The 22,002-nt window shown below is 37.7% G+C and overlaps 1 protein-coding gene across 1 annotated transcript in view; it reads right to left on the bottom strand.

The window, feature by feature from the left end:
- Positions 1 to 11,182: 11,182 nt before the first annotated feature.
- The window catches only part of ATAD2 (ATPase family AAA domain containing 2), a 71,357-nt gene continuing 60,537 nt past the window's right edge, over positions 11,183 to 22,002 (bottom strand). Inside the window, exons 20-28 of the mRNA XM_029223012.1 lie at positions 21,008 to 21,143; positions 19,668 to 19,864; positions 18,970 to 19,129; positions 16,871 to 16,993; positions 16,605 to 16,748; positions 15,034 to 15,426; positions 13,240 to 13,373; positions 12,274 to 12,402; positions 11,183 to 11,499 (exon numbers count right to left, since the gene is read on the bottom strand). Coding sequence (XP_029078845.1) covers positions 11,455 to 11,499; positions 12,274 to 12,402; positions 13,240 to 13,373; positions 15,034 to 15,426; positions 16,605 to 16,748; positions 16,871 to 16,993; positions 18,970 to 19,129; positions 19,668 to 19,864; positions 21,008 to 21,143 — 1,461 coding nt within the window. The 3' untranslated portion in view covers positions 11,183 to 11,454. The remainder of the gene's footprint in view (positions 11,500 to 12,273; positions 12,403 to 13,239; positions 13,374 to 15,033; positions 15,427 to 16,604; positions 16,749 to 16,870; positions 16,994 to 18,969; positions 19,130 to 19,667; positions 19,865 to 21,007; positions 21,144 to 22,002) is intronic.

The raw sequence follows: 22,002 nt of genomic DNA, 5'->3' as shown, positions 1-22,002 counted from the left end.
TACTGAGCCCACGCTCCACAACTACTGGAGCCTGCGTGCCTAGAGTCCGTGTTCTGCAACAAGAGAAGCCACTGCAATAAGAAGCCTGTGCACCGCAATGAAGAGTAGCCCCCGCTTGATGCAATTAGAGAAAGCCTGTGCACAGCAATGAAAACCCAACGCAGCCAAAAATAAATAAATAAAATAAATTTGTTAAAAAAAAAAAAAGACACACATGCGTCCAGTGTTTTAAAAAAAAAAAGAGCTTCACAGGGACTTCTCTGGTGGTCCAGTGGCTAAGGCTCCGTGCTCCCAATGCAGGGGGACCAGGTTCCATCCCTGGTCAGGGAACTAGATCCCACATGTCACAACTAAAGATTCCACATGCTGCAAGGAAGATCCCGCATGCTACAACTAAGGCCCGGTACAGCCAAATAAATAACTTAAACAAAACAAAACAAAACTTGTCTAATGATTTTATCCATCCACCTATCCATCTACCTGTCTACCTATCATTTATGGCTGTGTTGGGTCTTTGTTTGCTTTGATAAAATCCCCAAAGTTGTGGAGGCCAAAAGTTTATTTGGGTTTAAATATTGGGTATCAGGGGCCTGTCTAGGTCTGGAGGTTGGTCAGGCCTTTTTCACTGTTGTGAAGTGAATCAGCACAGAAAGACACAGCAGTTTTGGCTACTTTTAATTTTTTAAACAAATTTATATATTTACTTTTGGCTGTGTTGGGTCTTTGTTGTTGCGCGTGGGCTTTCTCTAGTTGCAGTGAGTGGGGGCTACTGTTCGTTGTGGCGCGTGGGCTTCTTATTGCAGTGGTTTCTCTTTTTGCGGAGCACGGGCTCTAGGCATGCGGGCTAAAGTAGTTGTGGCTCGCGGGCTCTAGAGCGCAGGCTCAGTAGTTGCGGTGCATGGGCTTCGTTGCTCCGCAGCATATGGGATCTTCCCGGACCAGAGCTCAAACCCTTGTCCTCTGCATTGGCAGGCGGATTCTTAACTACTGCGCCACCAGGGAATCCCTTGGCTACTTTTTTTTTTTTTTTTTTTTTTTTTTTTTGCGGTACGCGGGCCTCTCACTGCTGTGGCCTCTTCCGCCGCAGAGCACAGGCTCCGGACCCGCAGGCTCAGCGGCCATGGCTCACGGGCCCAGCCGCCCCGCGGCACGTGGGATCCTCCCGGACCGGGGCACGAACCCACGTCCCCTGCATCGGCAGGTGGACTCCCAACCACTGCGCCACCAGGGAAGCCCCCTTGGCTACTTTTAAAAAGCAGATCTCATAGTCTTGCCTTCATGCTGATTCTTCCATCACTGGCTCACCAATCATCAAGTGAATGTATTATCTCTATTTATCAGAACAGACTAGGCAATGCTGCTGTAACAAACCCAAATACCCTCTGTTTAACATATAATGATTTATTCATTATTCATCAAGGTTTCTTATAGCTCTTAGTGACTCTCCGGGGCAATGTCTACCAAAAAATGACTCAGGGATCCAGGCTGCTTCCTCTCTTTGGCTGTATCATTTGGAATACCCTTCTTCTAGGTTGCCGAGGCAGAGGGAAGAGAGATTTCTGCCAGCTATTAAATGCTTTGGTTTAGAAGTGACACATGGCACTTCTGCTTAGAGCCCTTTGATCAGCCCCAGTTACAGGAAATGTGAGGGAGCACAAGGACATTTTGGTGAGTGGTAAATGTCTCTGCCATGTTACTGTAACAAAAGGCTTCTTTTTTGGAGAATATCTTCAAGAAGATTGAAGCCCATGTTTGACTCTACAGGCTCTGCTTCTCCACTGCACAGTGAAGCCTACATTCTGTCCTTCTGTGCCATGGATGATAAAGTAAAGGCAAACCCATATTCTTTAGTGAGGTATGAGGCAATTTGGGTGTGTTAACATGTAATTTCACCATATTACACATTCCTTAGGGGGCAGGGACCATATCTCATTCTTTTTAAAAAAAATCTCCCTAATGCCTTATAGGTATTAGGATACATACATAAATATATAAATTCAGCAAATATTAATTGGACAAGACACATAGTCCCTGCCCTCATGACTACAATTAAAATATCCTAATAACATCTTCATTTTGTGTCTTGTCATTTGTAATGTAGTTTAACTATCATTATCTCATTTTAATTATGAATGTTATAAATTGAAAATGTAGGCCAATTAGCTTGGATTTCTCATTGTTAACTTTTCAGTTACTTTGTAGCTCAGGTATTTTGTAATTTACTTCTTCCTTTCACATTTCCCGCCTGTTTCATAGCTGGGTGAGAGGTATACAGTTTGCAGCCAGCAAGGTGATATAATGCTATGCCTATATTATGCATGTACCCAAAGGTTGAATACCTCCTTTCTGATCACACAGATAAGATCTGCAGACTTTTAACAACTTTTCTGAGAACTATTTGCCCAAAGACAGTAGCGGGACAATATAAAATAATCACTTCACAGAAACCTAAGAAAGATAAGAATTCATTCATGCTTCTCCCTTCCTATCCACTATTAGCATTTTGTTGTATTTCCAGATCAGCTATTTTTAGATGGAAAAAAATGTGTTTAATAATCTGTTTCTTCTCCTGAAAAGTTATCTGGTATAAGAATATTAGAAAACTGTCATTTTGGATAGACGATTTCATTTAGCTAGTACTTCAGTGACTATACTTCATGCAACAGCTGTGAGGTGAAGGTTCAGAAGAAACCAGGGAATTTATTTGAGTGATGGTGGTAATTTACATTTTCTCCTTGATGGGTTGGGGAAGGAGTCTTAAGGAAAACTTAAGGAAGAAACAGAAAAGGGACATATGCTGTGGTCCTAAATATAAAACACGTAAACTGAATGTAAAAAATAATTACAGAACATAAGATTGGGGGGTAACTTATTTTTCTTCCTAAATGCTAGTGTCTTTTTTTAAGACCCTGATTTTCTTAAATATTCACCACAGTAAATAGCTATAATTAGGATTCATCACACGTAATCAGTTTCCAAATTATTTCATGAATACATTATCTATTGCAATGAGCAACACCCGCCTTCTCCCCAAGTCAATCTTTAAGCCAGTTGAAGTTTCACAATGGTACTTGTAGCTCACAATGTCTGCATGTCCAGGGTACCCACGTTTGGCACTTTTTGATCCATTAAATGTTTTAGTCCCATATCTTTTGGACGTTTAAATCATTTTGATTTGGCATGTGCTCTGAAGGTAGTAGTATTCCAAGAGTCCTCTCACTGCATGTTAAGTGCTATTCTCTGACTCTCAGCCAGAGCTCGGATGTTGGCAGGGTTGATTGCTCAAATATAGTGATTTCAATTCCAACCTTTGCATACTAAAATTACATAGCCTAAACATGAAGCTTCCAGATTTTTCCTGTTAAAAACAGAGTAAAAACATAATTTAACATTGTTACAAGATAACTAAGACAATCTTTAAAATGGGAAGGAATTTGAAAATAAAATTGTTTAGGCTATCACAATAAATACTGAGGAAATTAATGTTGGTTTGTGAGGTTCAATAATAGTTGAGAAAACTAAAAAAATTTTATAGCTATTGTTGGGGCATTTCACATTTTCTCCTTTACCTTATAAATGGAGCGAGTGTCTTATGTTGGATTCTTCCTAAAGCAGACTTGGAGTAAAGGATGTGAGTAAGTGGTTATTTGGGAGGTGATGCCAAGAAGTACAGGCAGGGGAGTGAAGTGAGACAGAGAAGGGAAGAAAGCTAACAGAGTCAGTTTCAAGCAGGTTATTGCTCTGAGACCTAGGGCTCAACCTCCATGGAGAACTTGGAGACAAAGTGTAGAACACACCTCAGAGTTGTCCCACCCAAGGGGCAAGGGAGCTGGGGTATTATTCACTGACTCCTACTTTTGTGTGGTTGGCAGCTATTCCCAGGGATGTTAACTTCCTGTCACTTCCAGCCTACATCCAGCATGGATCATGAGAACACCCTCAGGTGGGGTTATAGATATTTGCAGGTTGCCAACCATGGCATATACCAGAATGTTGAATGCCAAGAGCCTATGAGTAGGGCACCTACAGTATGTGTTCAGGGAAAGTGACTAAGAACATGGATTTCGATCAAACAGACCTAGTGGAGTCCTGCTTCTCCCACTTACGTGTGAAATTGAATAAATTACCTAATCTAAGCCTCAGTTTCTTTATTCAGTTTCTTTATTCTGACTATGCAAAGCTAAGAATATACAATCGTTAATTAGATGGGTTTCAATCTCATGAGGGTGCCCAATATGTGGACAATTAACTACCAGCAAATTGAAGTGAAAATCTGCTCTTTTTATAGCCTTGAAATTGGATAAATCTAACAGAAGCAGCTTCTAAAAATATAAACATGATTTTATCTTTCTAAAAATTAGATGCTATTAGCTAGATCCCTCTCCTTTTCTGAAGTGTAGGCTTCCCCTTACCATAGCCCCCATGGGCCTCTATTTCTAACAACTTCATATCTTCCTATTCTGCTCCCAAATCTTCTGCTCTGCTTATCCATTACACAATCATTAAGTCAACTGATTATTTATTGTCAACCATGAACCTATTATGTAAGTGCTAGATCTATAATCATAAAAACGAAACAAACTTAGCTCCTGACTTTAAAACGCCTATGATCTGTGGTGAGGTAAACATTAAATAAACATTAGAAAATATACAGCAAAAATTGTAAGTGTCATGTAAGACTATTAGAGATTAAATGATAGATTAACATAGGAAACTGCATTTAGATTGAGGGGGGTCAGGAAAACTTCTCTAAAACAGTTACTTTCATGCTGAGAAGTAAAGGATAGGAGTAGGAGTTAGACATGCACTGGGGAAGGGAAGGGCATTCTAGACAAAGGGAACAATACATGAAATAGCCCAGAGGTAGGAAAAAAGAAGTGAAAAAAGTCTGTGGCTAAAGTGTCATGAGCCAGGGGAGGAGTGGAGAGAGGAAGCTGAGAGGCAGGCAGGGGCCATAACAAAGATCTGCAATGGGAAACACTGAGTATGAAAAAATGATGGTATCAGATTTGAGTTCCTTAAAAGAATATTTTGGCTACTGAGTGGAGAACGGATGGCAGGGGGCAAGATTAGAAGCCAGACCAATCAGGAGGCTCTTGCAGTAGTACAGGTGTGTGATTTCAGTGGGTTGAGAGAGCTACTAGAGGAAGCGGAAAGAATTGAGAGATATTTGGGAGGCAGAAAATCAGGACTTGGCAATGGACTGGAAGCTGAAGGGGAGGGAAGCTTGAGGTTTCTGGCTTTGGCATTGGGATGGATGCTAGCGGCATTTATTGATAAAAGGAACTCTGGAGGAGCAGCAGGTTTCAGGGAAAGATCAAGAAATATTGGTCTTTAGTTCAGAAAAGTGATACGGCCTGGAGATATAAATTTGGGAGTAGTTGGTAGTATACAGGTGATATTCAAAGCCTTAGGAGCAAGGAACACCATGTGGAGAAAGAGTGCAGAGTGAAAAGAGAGCCTGGCACCAAGCTCTAGAGAACAACATGAAGAGTAAGGGTAGAGAAAGAAGGCCACCACAAGGAAAAAAAAAAAAAAAAAAGGAGCAGCTCTGGAATCTGGAAAGAAAACCACATGGGTGTAGTGTCCAACAGGCAGGAGAAAAAAATTGTTTCAAAACATATACGTGTTCTATCACATAGAATGGTGCTGAGAAGTAGATAAGAAAAAGACCAAGAAGTGCACATTTGATTCAGCAAAAAGGCAGTCACTCGTCCCCTTAGTGAGTGCAGTTGGAAGAAGCATTTTAGCAGCCTGCTATGCCCTATTCCAATCATGCCCTTCTCCCTGAACAAACATCTTTTTAAAATGCAGAAACCTCCTTCCTTTTGCTTTGAAACTTGTAGCACTCCTATTCCAAGGTGAGAAATTCCCCTTCATATAAAATTGATTCAGAACCTCTTTAATTTCCTTCCTCATCTTACTCTCCTATGACCACCTCATCTTCTGAGGAAGACGCATCTCAAGGGAAGATGAGTTGCTCTTTCTCACCATCATTTTTTTTTTTTTTAATTCTACTTTAGTTTTGGCTGCGTTGGGTCTTCGTTGCTGCGTGAGGGCTTTCTCTAGTCGCGGCGAGCAGGGGCTACTCTTCATTGAGGTGCGCGGGCTTCTTTCTCACTGAGGGCTTCTCTTGTTGCGGAGCACAGGCTTAGTTGCTCCGCAGCATGTGGGATCTTCCCGGACCAGGGCTCGAACCCGTGTCCCCTGCACTGGCAGGCGGATTCTTAACCACTGCACCACCAGGGAAGCCCCTCTCACCATCATTTACTTATAACTCCTACAATTCTGGAGGCAAGAAGTACAAAATCAATATCACTAGGCCAAAATCAAAATGTTGGCAGGGCTGCACTCCTCTAGAGGAACCAGGGGAGAATCTGTTCCTTGCTTTGTCTAGCTTCTGGTGGCTGGCTGCCAGCATTTTCTTGCTTGTGGCCACATGACGTCAATTTCTTTCTTTCTTTTCTTTTTTTTTTGGGGGCTGAGCTGGGTCTTCATTGCTGCACACGGGCTTTCTCTAGTTGCGGTGAGCAGGGGCTACTCTTTGATGCGGTGCATGGGCTTCTCATTGCGGTGGCTTCTCTTGTTGCAGAGCATAGGCTCTAGGCATGCGGGTTCCAGTAGTTGTGGCACGTGGGCTCAGTAGCTGTGGCTCGCGAGCTCTAGAGCGCAGGCTCAGAGCGGCATGTGGGAACTTCCCGGAGCAGGGCTCGAACCCGTGTCCCCTGCATTGGCAGGCAGATTCTTTAACCACTGTGCCACCAGGGAAGTCCCTGATGTCAAGTTTTGACTTGATGGTCACACTGCCTTCTCTTTAAAATCTCCCTCTGTCTCCCTTTCATCAGGATACATAATTGCATTTAGGGTCCACACAATCGAGAATAATCTCCCCATCTCAAGATCCTTAATTATATCTAAAGAACCCTTTCCTTTTTTGTTTTCCCATAGAAGGAAACATTCACAGGTTCCAGGGATTAGGATGAAGATGTCTTTCTGGTGGCTGTTTTTCAGCCTGCCACAACAATCATGTTCAAAATATGGACTTATAAAGACTGTACTCTCGGGGGCTTCCCTGGTGGCGCAGTGGTTGAGAGTCTGCCTATCGATGCAGGGGACGCGGGTTCGTGCCCCGGTCCGGGAAGATCCCACATGCCGCGGAGCGGCTGGGCCCGTGAGCCACGGCCGCTGAGCCTGCGCGTCCGGAGCCTGTGCTCCGCAACGGGAGAGGCCACAACAGTGAGAGGCCCGCGTACCGCAAAAAAAAAAAAAAAAGACTGTACTCTCTTCTGCCTCCCCATATTACCTGAAAATCAAAATGTTTTTAATTGTATTCAACTCATCTCTGAAACTGGCCACTTTTCTGTATTACTGTGAATAGCCCCACCAATCCCCAGGGGGCTTATGTATACAACCATGGAATTATCTTTAATATGCACTGCACTACTAATCAAGGTCTTACTAAGCCTTTACAAATATGCCTTCTAAGTCTTTCTTTCGACTTTCCTGCCTCTAGCCTGTCACTTTCTAGACCATCTAAGAAAAGCTTTCAAGTCCATTTGACCATGCCACTTGTGTGCTCAAGGACTCAGTGGCTCCTTACTTTTTCAGCTGTTACTTCCTATAAGAAACAAGTCCTGAATTTAAAAATATTATAGTCCCTGAATCTTTCCATCTTTAAGGTCACCTCACAGTCCAAGATAGCTTCTGGAATTCCAGCTATTTCCTTTCTCCCTCCCTCTCCCTCTCTCTCTCTCTCAACAAAATGGGGCCATGTGACTAAGTTCCAGCCAGTGAGATAAAAAAGGGAAGTGTGCACAATTTCTAGGAAAGGTCTCTGGAAGGAAAGGGGTGAGAGCATTTTCTGCCCTTCTCTGCTTATATATATATTTAATATGCTTATATATATATTTAATACATATAATAATATATAAATATATTTTAAAACTATAAATATGAATTTTTTCCAGGCACCAGGTAAAAGGAAACACAGATGCACAGAAATATATGTATAACTTAATCACTGCTTTACACCAGAAACTAACTTTGTAAATCAACTCTACGTCAGTAAAAAATAGAGTTTTTACCCCCACATATAGTATCTCTCAGCAAGTAGTTACCTTACACTCAAGTCCTAATAAAGTCCCTCTTATTATGGGGAAATCTCTCAATTGCATTACTTTGAGCAAAAATGTATTCTGTGTGTGTTATGTGGCAGGGAGGCTGTACTGAAGAGAAGATAAGTGAGACTGAAATAATCTCAGTTGATCCCATGGTGTACAGTTACAGGGATCCCTGATAGAAACAGTAAAAAAAAAAAAAAAAAAAAAAAAAACAAAGACGAAGGGGGAGCATAACTTCTCGTTCCTTAAGACTGGGCTGTATACAGTGACCTTCCTCCGGAGCACAGTACCCAAAGAGTAATTTTACAATGGAGAAACCTGAGAAACACTGCTTCTGCCAGGTGATCAAGGTCAATCAACAGTCATAACTCACCATGATAGTAACCTACCTTGATATGATCACTTTACTTCTGTGATCTTCCTCCGCAAAACCCATAATCCCAGTCTAATCATGAGAAAAACAGACTAATTCCAACAGAGGGAGATCTTCCAAAATACCTGACCAGTACTCCTCAAAACTGTTAAGTCATCAGAAACATCCGTTGCTGGATTGTCTTTTTCTTGTTGAGTTTTAAGATAGTATCATATTAAATTACATAATTATATAATAATTATAGTATAGATACTATCTGCAGAAGTAGTATGAAGGTTTTGAATTTTGATGAAATACCATTTATCCAATTTTCCTTTAGTTGCTAGAGTATTTTTTGTGCCATATTTAAGAAATCATCGCCAAATTCAAGGTTGTTTTCTTCTAAGGATTTTATAGTTTTAGCTCTTAAATTTGTCTGTCCTTTATGCCAGTACCACACTGTTTTGTGAATGTAACTTTGTGTAAGTTTTGGAATAAAGAAAGTATGAGTCTTCCAACTTTCTCTTCTTTTTCAAGATTGTTTTGGCCAGTCAGGGTCCCTTGCAGTTCCATTATGAATTTAGGACTGACTTTCCCATTTCTGCAAAAAGGGCCATTGGGACTTTGAAAGGTATTGCACTGAATCTGCGGATTGCTTTGGGGAACATTGCCATTTTAACAACATTAAGTCTTCCAATACATGAATACAGGATCTCTTTCCATTTATTTAGGTCTCATTTAATTTCTTTCAGCAACATTTTTTACTCATGAGTGTACAAGTTTACACTGCCTTGGTTAAATTCATTCCTAGGTGTTCCACTGTCTTAGGTGTTATGTAAATGGACCTGCTTTCTTAGTTTCCTTTTTTGGACCGTTCACTGCTAGTATACAGAAATACAACTGACTTTTATGCTGATAGTCTATCCTGAAACTTTGCGGTATTTATTGGCTCTAACCCATGTTTTGTGGATTCTTTAGGATTTTCTATATATAAGATCATCTGTGAATATGCCTTTTATTTCTTTTTCTTGCCTAATTACTATAGCCTGATTGCACTTTTAAGCAAAAAAATGAGAAAAAGAATTCTAGGTTTGCAATTTCAGCATGGTTTTGAAAGTCTACATAGGAATGTAGATATATTACTTCCCACGTCTGCAGACAGTGTGTCATGAAAAGGACAGGAAGCAGATTAGTCTTTGTAGCTAAAGAATATACACATTTCAGTGTCAACAGCATTTTAAATTATGCACGGTAATAAAACAGATTTTTGCAACTGTTTTGCACTGAATTATTTTAAAATAATTAAGAAACAGAAACAACATTGAGAAGCAATTTTCACCTTTAAAATTTATTACAGAAGCTATAAATATAAAATAAAATCCTAGTTATAAAAAATGCATCTAGAATAAGTTATAATAAACTTCACTAAAAATGAGTACGTGTGTGTGTATGCGAATCCAGGAATATACAGGTACTTAAACGTTTTCAGTGACTTGCATTGCATCACGCATTACATAAGACAGTATCTACTAATTAAGGTATCTGAGTTGAGTTTTAGAAGGCTTTAAATACAATATCCAGATAAAATGACAACAAAAGGCAGTTTAACTCAGAAACTGTATTAGAATCCAGAATCTCTCATATGAGATCATTATCCCCTATTCCCCTCAAAAGAAGTTTCTAACAGAAGCTATTTCACAAACTAATAGTAGAATGTCTCCTAAAAAGGAAAAACATGGGCAGGGGGGGAAGGGAGTGAATATGCATGGCAGTGAATGTTTTTATTTCTTTAAGAAAGAAATGTATTTTTGGTATCATTAATACAAAATTTATAATATTTACATAATTGTATATAAAAGGTATCTATAGAATATAACCTAAACACATTTAGAAGGATATAAATAGTTTTCAAATATAAAAATTTCGTGCTATTAAAAAGATGTTTAACAAAGTAGTCATTAATACATTTGTTGTATATATAATCATAAAAGTAAACCGAAAAATATTTAAAATTTTTATTAATCCAAACGAGAATTATAAAAAATGTTTATCTAAAAAGCATTAATTTTGACCTTCAAGTACAGAATTGTGGTGCAGCTAGAAGTTGTTCAAGGGCCCTCCTGCAAATCACTACTCGAACACTAGCTTTTAAGTGAACAGGCGGGGACGCTAAAGGCAGATGGGAGATGGGCATTGAAGAAAACAAAGATGACAAAGGATGGCAAAGAGACAATGGTTAAATAAGTTTCTAGTCTGACACAATAAACTATTTTTAGGAAGGATAAAATTAAAAGTGCTTAAAACAAAAGAATGTCAATGTCACTAATTACTTTTGTTTTTTTAAAGGAACAGACTGCCCTTAAATATAATAGTGTTTATTTATTTTTAATTGTTGACAGTTTGCTTTATTTATTTATTTATGGCTGTGTTGGGTCTTCCTTTCTGTGCGAGGGCTTTCTCTAGTTGTGGCAAACGGGGGCCACTCTTCATCACGGTGCGCGGGCCTCTCACCATCACCGCCTCTCTTATTGAGGAGCACAGGCTCCAGACGCACAGGCTCAATAATTGTGGCTCACGGGCCCAGTTGCTCCGCAGCATGTGGGATCTCCCCAGACCAGGGCTCGAACCCGTGTCCCCTGCATTGGCAGGCAGATTCTCAACCACTGCGCCACCAGGGAAGCCCACTAATTACTCTTAAGTGCCATAAACATTAGTTATCAAAATAACTTTTATATTAAGAGTTGGCCACATTTTAACTACTGATAAGCACAGGAATACTATACTACAGTGACTCAATGAAAATTCCAATATTTATCAGTTATCTCTGTAATTTATCTTACACATGTACATAAATACCAGAAAAGTTTAAATATTTTTATTTACTATTTTAATCTTTTCCTTAAAGATACAGGATTTCATCTTGCATCAGTTATGTCAGCATGACAAAGGAACGGAATATAAAGAATATTTGGTACCATAACATCATGATCTGGAACAACTGTAGTTTTCTATTTCTTGCTCCATTTTCTAGATAAAGGGTAGGAAGGAAAAACAGTAAGTTTCAATATGGAAAAAAATCAAAGAAACATGACTCCATTGCTGGGGGGTTTTTTTTGCAGTAAACAACCTTAAGGATATTATTATCCATGTATATACCTGATAGTGAAACAGAAACTTTGTCCAGTGTTTATGACTATCACATAGACTGGTATCACTGATGGGACTTCATTATTTAAACCTCTTTGAAGTAAGTCTGAGATGCTTTCATCTTACATTAAATTCATACAGTTATTAATCAAGGCACTGGTGTACATATAGATATTAATACTTTATATTTTGTAGGTACTACTTTACATGTATATTATTCTGTGTAGGTACCATAGTATACTTTATTAGATATACTAAATACTATATCTATTACATGCTAATAGATATATAGTAGATACCAGTTTTATATATATATATATATATAAAATACTATATAGGTATCAGCCAAACTCTATTTTAAACATTAGTCCTTGAATGCCCACTGTAAAGCAGGATTAAGTAAAGACAAATAGGTCTATGTTAAGTCTGTCTTAAAAAGGAACTATATATCTTCATCAATATACACACAAAATAGATTTTTCAGTTTACAGATACTACAGTGTTCCATTGCTTATTAAAGAAACACAAACTAATTTAAGTGCTAGATTTAAAAAAGCACAGAACAGTTATACCTAGAAATAATCCATAATCCACACACTAAAAGATGGTATTTAAAATTTTTTATAATGTGTTAACTTATACATATCAGTTTACCTGAATAAGTGTCGTTTTGTCGTAATCCCCGCGATGCTGATAAATGCACTGGCTGATTACAGCATACAAATTTTCCAACTGAAAAATATTGTATTCTTGACTTTTTCTAACAACTGTCTTCAAAAGATTCTAAAAGAAAACGTAAGTGTTACATATGTGAGAGAAATTCCCTGAGATATTTTAATTTTGAAGATGTGGGGGCATTTTTAGAATATAAGCCAGAGAGAAGGCAGGCCAAGTCATCTAATGAGACACTGCAGCCTCTGATAATGACTCTGACATTCAGCTGTCAGTTAATGTTATCTACATTCTATGACTCTGGCCTCTCATCCTAAAAACTACAGCTGAGGAGGTTGCCAATTTCAATTCTAGCCATACATCACTAGACACAAATTAAAAAATAATCTCAAATTAGACTAACAGGAAAAAAGGCAACATTTTTGCAGAATATTTTATGGCACTATGAGTACATTATAATCAATTCTGTTATGTGAAATAAAAAGAGACAGTACATAAATGACCTCACCACGTCAGGGTTCTTTTCTTACAAAAAGGAATTTCCATCCACTCAATGTTTTTTTGTCATGACTGAAATGGACTTACTATTGATAAATTTCTGTGATTCTTCAAGTCTGGTCTTACCTTGATATTCCATTACCTCATAGTTAACCACGGTTGCATGTTTTTGTTAAGTAAAAACCAACTAAAATGGCCATATGTAATGGTCATAAAAACAATGTATGGGATCAGTGACATAGATAAGTATGTCAAAAACAATAATACCAACATACTAGCCATCTCCAACCACTGCCTTTATGAAAGTTATTCTATACCAAGTTTATCCTTTCATAAAAGATCATTATTTATTACATGCCAAATTTATGCAATGTACTATTACAACCCCTCTTTTGGTGGGTTATGTTTCTAACCTGCACAATGAAAGCATTATGATTTCAATTTACATACTTTTAATTGCTTATGGTCCACAACAAGTGAGGGTGTAGGCTGAGAAAGAATTGCCAAAGCCTTTTCAACACTGATGAGCTGCTGTTGCTCTACTTGGGAACGTCTAGCTCGAGTCATTCGCAGAACACACATTTCTAGAATGAAAAAATAAATAACTATTATTTGTTTCATAGACATTTTATAATACCTAAAATAAATATTAGGCAGATTAAATAGCAGGACATATTTACTTAGACACAAACCCCTGTTCTGGTTTATTGACTCTGCTGTAAAATTAAGATGCTGCCATTTACACAATCAAAAATTAAGGACAGGGAATTCCCTGGTGGTCCAAGTGGTTAGGAGTCTGAGCTTCCACTGCAGGGGGCACAGGTTCAATCCCTGGTCGGGGAACTAAGAACCTGCATGCCGCACAGTGCGGCCAAAAAAAAAAAAAAATTAAGGACATTTCAGAAATATTTTCTCAAATAGACTATTTCAAGGGATCCTCAACAGATTAGACTGTCTCCTACTTAGGCATAAAACTCAGAATTTAAGAGCTGGAAGGGGCTTCAGTAATCTCGAATAGGAGTTGCAAACTACTACGCATAGGCTAAATATGGATTTAATTAATCCATAATTAAAGTTTTCTTAGAACACAACCATGCCCATTTTACATATGTGTGTCAATGTGGCTTTTCCAGCAGGGTTGAATAGTTGTGACTATCTGGGCCTTTACAGATAAAGTTTGCCTATCCCTGATCTAGAACAATCTATTCACTGAGAGATGAGAAAAATGAGGCCAAAGAAAGGTGAAGACTTTTCTATGGTCAACATACCTAACTGTTCTAAGAGCCAGGACAAGAACCCAAATCTCCTGACATGGAAACAGGTACCTGTCTCACTAAATAGTGTCCTTTTAAAAAAAGATAATGATAAAAGAAAAAATAAACTTCGAACCTAAACAAAACATACTAAATTATACAGCCAGAGGATTAACATTTAAAATAGACCATTCTAAGATTACTCAAACACACGAGAGCTCATTTTAAGGGAGTCCTTGGAAAAGATTTATCTACAGCATATAAGCCACTGAAGAAAACCAGTCTCACTAACTTAGTCAATACTTGTTTTTGACCAAAATAAATTTTTGACCCTGTTACCCTTTTTTTGCTTTGTAAGACTAAATAATGTTTGGCTTTTCCAAAAACCAAACAAATCTAATGCCAAAGGTCCAAAAAGGTGCAGACAGGAAACAATTCTACATGAAAGACTTTGGGAGCAGGATCATTAGAATAAATATAAATAACCTTGGGCTAAACCTACAGTAGGAATAGAGGAATGATGGGGGTGGGTAACAGTTGTTCTACATCACTCAGCAAGAAATCACAGGATAAGAAACTGCTTATCTTGCTTAAAAATGAGAGGGTATCCTGCCAGCTTTTAAAAATTGTATAGCCAAGCACTTTGCTACATGCTTTAGATGAATTACTTTATTCAATCCTCAGAATATCTTATTACCCAGCAACTATCTACCCCAATTTTGCAAATGAGAAAACTGACGCTGATGGGTCAAGAATCTTGACCGAGGTCACAAGCTACTAAGCAGTAAACTACTGTTTGATGCTGTAGTGTGCTTTTAACAACAGTGATTTTACTAGCTCAACAGTTATTAAAGATAATGCTATTTTTCCTAATTAACTCCTGTACTCTGAAAGACAAGGAAAAAGGAGTAAACTGAGATGGTAATTAACTATTTAAGAACTTTGAATGAAACATCTTTTAAAATTAGTAAGTTGCTTGACTGAGACTTACCTTTTGCTTCATTTTCACCAGAAGTATCTGCTATCTGAGAGCTAGAAGCATCTCCATTGCAAGTGATCTTATCTTTCCTCAATTCTGTACATGCTATAGTCTTTCCAGACTCTTCAAGTTGATTTTCAAAAGAAGTACTTGAATAATTATCTCCCAATTCCATTTTGCTTTCAGAGTCATTTTGCTGCTTTTCGGCTTCCTCCATTGAAGACTCCCATGTGTTTCCAGCCGCATTGTGGTCTACGCTTGTGTCTTGATTTTCCTCTGTATCATTCTCAATTTTGTCATCTACGGCATTTTGGCCATCATCTTTTGCCCGTGAAATCCTCCTTCGTTTTGTTATGGTGCCTAAGTACCACTTCGACTTTCTGCGGATTTTTCTCTTCAACGGAGCTTCAAATAATTTAAAGAAAAAGGGTAAGAGAACATTCAACAATTTTTTAAAGTCTAAGTAAGTGGGAGAAAAAAATACCTCCTGCGATATTAAGGGGAGAATCTGAGATATCACCATAGTATTGTATGGTTGGAATACACAAACAAAAGTAGAGAGTTCTGTGAGAAGGTAGAAAGTGGTCAATGACCTGTCATTCTAAGGAATTTGGATTTTATCTTGAATAATTTTTTAAAAAATCGAATAACTTTAAGGAGGGCAATGACATGACTTGTCTGATGCATATATTACAAAGGTCGCTTTGGCAGTAGTATAAGGAATGAACTGAAGGAAGGGTGAGACTAAAAATAGCTTATACTTCCTGAGTGCTTACCACATAGTAGGAACTCTTCTAAGGACTTTATATGTACTAACTCACTGACATTCCACTTTAACCTGATCAGGTTTGCTACCATTATCGACATCATTTTACAGATGAAGAAACTACAGTATACAGAGATTCAACATTCTGCCTAGACTAGATGCAGTATAACCACACTGCAACCTTATGTTTGGGAGACTCATCCATACTGTTGTATGTACTTGAAGTTTAATAATTTTCACTTTTGTATAATAATCTGTATTTTTCCATATTCTGCTGTTGATCTGCATTGGGTTGCTCCCATTGAATACTGCCTCTATGAACATTCTGTTTAAAAGCATTGAGGAATTATGGCACCAAAATCTGGGAAAACAAATGAATAGCTGAGAGGCTAAGAAGCTGAGGACAGTCTGAAATTCATGGAGCTTAAAGGGCAAAAACTGGAATTAAGAGCTTGCCAAAGAAGAGAGGCCTCAGGAACCCCACAGGATTTGGGTTGGTACTCCATGGAATTATACTCTAAGAATAAAGAGGAACAGGAAACAGACTAGGATTTATAGGAAATAAAAGTCAGTTTCAAATCAAGTCATACCACAATTAGATTGTGACCTGAGAGGTGACAGGTAAACTGGGATTGCAAGTGGTACTTTATTGCAAGCCTGGATTTATTTCAAGAATGAAAAGTTGCCTTACTGTTAATGAAATCAACATAATTCGCTGCATCAATATAGACAAAGGAAACTGATGGAAAAAGTAAACAGCATTAGAGAAGAATAAAGGCTATAGTTTCGCAAGTAAAAATTACGTAAGTGCACTTACCAGGAGTGCTGCAAGCCACAGGAGTACTGGGGGTCTTCAGCTTTTCATTTTTCTCTGGATCTGGTCTTCTTTCACCAGCAGGAGTGGAATTTTGCTTTGGCATTACATGGTAGTAAGATGGGGCATATTTGGAAGAGCTACAACCTTATAAACAGACATGTGGAATATCAAATCAAATTTCCAGATTTGAAAATTACATGAACAATTAATTAAAAGGACTCAATACATCTAAAGCATCTTTTTCTGATACCAAATCATTTTCCTACCTCTCTTCTTCCTAGATTCCTGAATTTCTTCACAAAGCCGCTCAAAGTCTTCATCAAGTTCTTCTTTAATTATTGCATAGGCAGTATCTCTTAAAGCACAGGCTCTGTGTCTAATAAGACGATCTATGGAATGAAGAAAGAATTTTAAAATGTTTTCGTTTTGCTAATGTAACAAAAATTAACACCATATGTTGGGCTAAGATTATAGCTGTTACAATTCCTTTTTTACTCCTACCATGAATAGTAAAAGTTACTGGAATTGTGTTATTTCTGTTTTTGATGTTAATCTAATGTTCTGGACATCTGATTCAACATGGCAGACTCAACGTAATTTCATTGCCCTGTGCTATCCAGATCCCTTTGAAATACCAGAGAAAATATAAGAATCAATCAGTAGCAAAACTAAACAACATAATGACACAAAAACAGCAAGGAAGGCTATCAGTGTCATGAGTGAACCAGGGATGTAAAACAATTTTGGAAGAGATATAGAGGATGTTATTACATTGACAGAGAAACTAAACAAAGACAATGAAACAGCAACCCTACATGGGAAACACTAGAAAAAAATCCAAAACTGAGCCTAAGCACTGTAAACTGGAAAATGCCTTGAGGCAACAGGCAGATAATAAGTGAATGCAAATTTGCTTGAACGGCTGGATCAGTCCCCCTCACAGGGCAGTAGGCTGCAAAATTCACACAATATTCAGTTTATAGTTGACAGGAACAGCTATAATAACAGAAGGGATGTTGCTGGGGGCTTCTAACATGGCCTGAAGAAAGGCCAGGCGACGTTCATTGGTTCCTGGAGTGTGGCAGCATCAGCAAAACCTTGGAATCTGTCAGAATGCACATCACTCTCAGGCCCTGCATCTACAGACTCAGAAATTGTGGAGGTGAGGCCCAGCAAGCTGCATCTTAACATGTCCCGTAGGAGATGCTGATGGTAGCTAAAGTGTGAACACCACTGCTCTAAAGTAATTTTAGGTTGTCACAGTGGACGAAAAGGGAAGCAGCGGCAGTATGACTGCAATGAAACAGAAAAAGCCCTCTTCCTCCAGGATAAACGCTTCCTTCTTTCTACAGTTAAGGGGTATTCCCAACATGGTAGGCTGTTTCCCACTGCTTACCTCCAGAACTCTGAACTACGGGATAAAGTCTAGGGAAGGTGTGGGCAGAAGACTGGCAAGGGAAGAACAGTGAACTTTTAAATTGTTGAGGAAACGCTTAGTGGTGGAAATCAATCTAATTCATAAGGACTACAAATTTAAAAACAGAATGCCAATGTACTGGAGGAGAGAGCCAACGCAGGAAATAGAACTATTAAAAAAAATTATCCACTAAGACAGTTAAGGGCACAGCATCCATAAAGCAAGAATAGGAAGCTGGGAAAAAGCACCTGAGAGAATATTTTTTGGAAATGAACACGTTTATAACAAACATATAGATATTTGAATATATCATTATAAATATGAACAAATATATCACTTAAAAATCCTTCACTTTATACGTTTTATTTAATGGACTGGGTATGTGAGGTAGAACGTGAATGCATTCTACGCATAGAAAAGATCTGGAAAGATATCCCCAAACTTAACAGTGTCCACCCTCGGAGAAAGGAAATGGGTGACTTAGTTTTTTAAGTATTACTGTTAGCAAGAATTATGCTATATTACTTTTGTAATAAAATTTATAATGGTCTTAACTAAGAAAATCCTTTCAAACATTTTATTACAGAGAGCTTTAATTTTTCTACTTTGAGAAAGAACACTGATAAACAAAGGAAACAAGCTAAGTTGTTATACAATTTTGTGTTTCATTAGAGGCTATATCATATAATTGTTTTGGAGTGAAAGAAACCTGCATTTGAATTCTGCCTCTGCCACTTCCTGATAGTATGACCTTGAGTAAGTTTTTTAACCTCTCTAAACTTCCATTTTCCTCAACTGTAAAATGAGGATATCGTTGTTGAGGACTGAATGGCACTGTGAATATAAAATGCTTATAATATAGCACCTAGTATGAAATCACCCGCCACTAAGCATTAGCAGCCCCCATTCCACCCTCTGGGGAAGAAAAACAAAACCAGTAATGCTCACCTCCAGGATCTTTATCTGGATTGTATTCTAAAGCATTACTGCAGATTAGATCGATATCACTCAAATAGTCTTTCACAGTCAGATACTTGTGGAGATCAATTTTACTGATTACAGATGAAAGGTCCATTGGTTGCTTTATTACAGTGACATAATCAGGAACCTAAAATTCAAGCAAATAACCAAATCACTAAATTAACTCTGAACAGTAAAAAATTTGAGTGAAGTTTTTCTACCAGGCAAAATAAAGGAGAGAGAATAAATACATAAGATATAATGAAAATATATTAATACAAAACTGTGACTCTATTTAAGGCGAGTTTTGTTTTGTATTCATTCTTATTCTTGGGCACCTATATCTCCAGTAACATTCTAAACCTCTTTCCTCATCCAAATGCCACCCACCCTTCAATGTCAACTTAGGACCTCATTCTTAACTGTGTAGGTCACAGTAATATCATGTAGCGTTAAGACATTCTCAAATTACTTCTACAACATGTGAGTTGGGCAAAGTTAATTGTCTATGCTCTGCAGGAAAGGAAAATGCTTTACGTAGCTCTTGAAGCCTCTATGTGCTTAGGATACTACTTGGTATGTTGCCAAATACAGAAAACAAGATCACAGTATACAGAGGGAACCACATAAACTAGTCAAATAGTCTCTAATTCTGAAGCATTTTGATCCAAAGATTAAATTAATACCTCATCAGGGTCAACAGGTTTAGTAAATATTCTGAATCGCTTGTCAATAGCAAGCCTATGTGTAACATTTCTTAAAAAAATCCTTAGTTCTCTAAATGTATCTTCTTCTTGTTCTTCTAGTCGTTTCACTTCTTCTGCTGTCAATGGTTTTGGTTCAGGTGGTGGTGCTACAGGGAGTACCTCCAAGGCCTGCAAAACTTTACATGAATGGAAGATTTTAGTTACCACTCTCCCACCGTATCAAGGGTAATAAACAATTCAGTACACAAAGTAGACAAGCTCTCAGGGATTATCCTCCTTGTATTTGCCAGGAATCAGAGGATTTGGCATACTAAACAGCTACCATAATCTCGACCTTTACAACACTCCCAGCAATAATCGCTAACTTGTAATTTGGAGTGCTAATTCCTAAATCATTACCATTTTAAGATCATTTAAGAGGCTATTAAAATTTTGAAAATGCATATTTCCAAGACAAGAATATTCTAATTTTTTAAAAAGTCATTTTTACTAGTTAATTTTTAAACTAACAAAAAAATTGTGGTATGTTTCAAATATAACAAAAATTTAATTTTGTTTAAACAGATATGCACTAATAAGTAATAAGGATAAAAAAGGGAATATGAGAGTGCTGCCCCAATAAGCTGGCAATCAATTAAGGGAGTAAGAGACATAATTATAACATCACTGTAATATCATATTAGTAGTATGAAAAAAGTACAGTGCATCATAAAGGTAATAAATTAATTTTGTCTAGATGTTAGGGAAGAAATAATAAGTTATACTAGAAAGAAGTATGAATGAAATTATGAAAAGACACAATATGCTGTATATGGTTTAAAGATAGAGTGCTTTGGAAGGAAAAAGGTGGGGGAGAGAAAAGTGCCAAAGGTGTGCTTGGAAAGACAGATTGGGGCTATGCTATGAATTCTAGCCCCAATTCCACATAGATTAGGGCTATACTATGAAAGGCCTTGTATGCTTCAGGAACTTTATTCTAGGGACTTCCCTGGTGGCCCACTGGGTAAGACTCTGAGCTCCCAATGCAGGGGGCTGGGATTCAATCTCTGGGAACTGATCCCGCATGCATACAGCAACTAAGAGTCTGCATGCTGCAACTAAGACCCGACGTAGCCTAAATAAACAAACAAACAAATAAATAAATAAGAACTTTAGTCTATTTTAATGGGAAACATAGGGATTTTAAGAGGTAAGTAAGAGGTATCAACCTCAACTGAGGTTTTGAGCTTCTGATATTAGAAGATGGCAATGCCATTAACTGATATTTCATTTCCACTTTCTCAAAATTATTACATATTAACTTTGATACAAGAACTAACCTGCTTTCTTTTTTGATATAGGAGGCTTAGCAGCTTGCTTTAGAATTAAATCTTCAAAAAATTGTGTCCGTTCTTCTTTATTAGGCAACTGGACATTAAAAATTTCTCCATAATCATGGATAAATAATTCTTGTACCTTAAAAAAGAAAACAGATGCATTTTATATACATATGTATGTATACACACACATTACTATGTATCAATCATTCAATGCCACAGTAGGTTACTGTACACGTTTTTAATGACAATCTAAATTGTGTAATAAAGAAATAATTTCTTAAATCTTTTACTTATATTGAATTTATGCATTATATAAACCATGTATGCAATAGATAAGGAACTAAAAACATGGGATCTTCTTTAGAACTCAAGGCTCCAAACTATAATTCATACAATAACTGATATGGTGATATTTTACTTAATGGGTTTTGTTGAGATCAAGTAATTCACCTTCACAACCCAAAGTGAGATATGAGAATGAGTGGTTCTTCAGTAAGAATAAAGGCTGGAAAATAATAAGTATTGGTAAGGATGTGGAGAAGTTAGACCCCTTGTGCTGGTAGGAATGTAAAAGGGTGCAGCCACTGTAGAAAACAGTATGATGGTTCCTCAAAAAGTTAAACACAAAATTATCATGTAACCCAGTATATTCAAAAAAACTGCAAGAAAAAAAATAAAAGACTCAACAGATACTTGTATACCAATAATCATAGCAGAATTATTTACAGTAGGCAGGAGGTAGAGACAATCCAAATGTTCACCACCAGATGAAGAGATAAAGAAAATGTGGTATGTACTTACAATGCAATATTATTCAGCCTAAAAAGGAATGAAATTTGAACACCTGCTACAACATGGATGAACAATGAAAACATTATGCTAAGTGAAATAAGCCAGTCACAAAAGGACAGATACTTTATGTTCCACTTATATGAGGATACCTAGAATAGGTAAATTCAAAGAGACCGGAAGTTACTAGAGGTGTCCAAGGGCTG

Source organism: Monodon monoceros, unplaced genomic scaffold (genome assembly GCF_005190385.1).
Source record: "Monodon monoceros isolate NGI ecotype Baffin Bay Population unplaced genomic scaffold, NGI_Narwhal_1 Super_Scaffold_14, whole genome shotgun sequence".
NCBI classification, from domain to species: domain Eukaryota; kingdom Metazoa; phylum Chordata; class Mammalia; order Artiodactyla; family Monodontidae; genus Monodon; species Monodon monoceros.
Note: the sequence above shows the minus strand (reverse complement) of the source record. Positions and strands in the feature narration are given on the sequence as shown.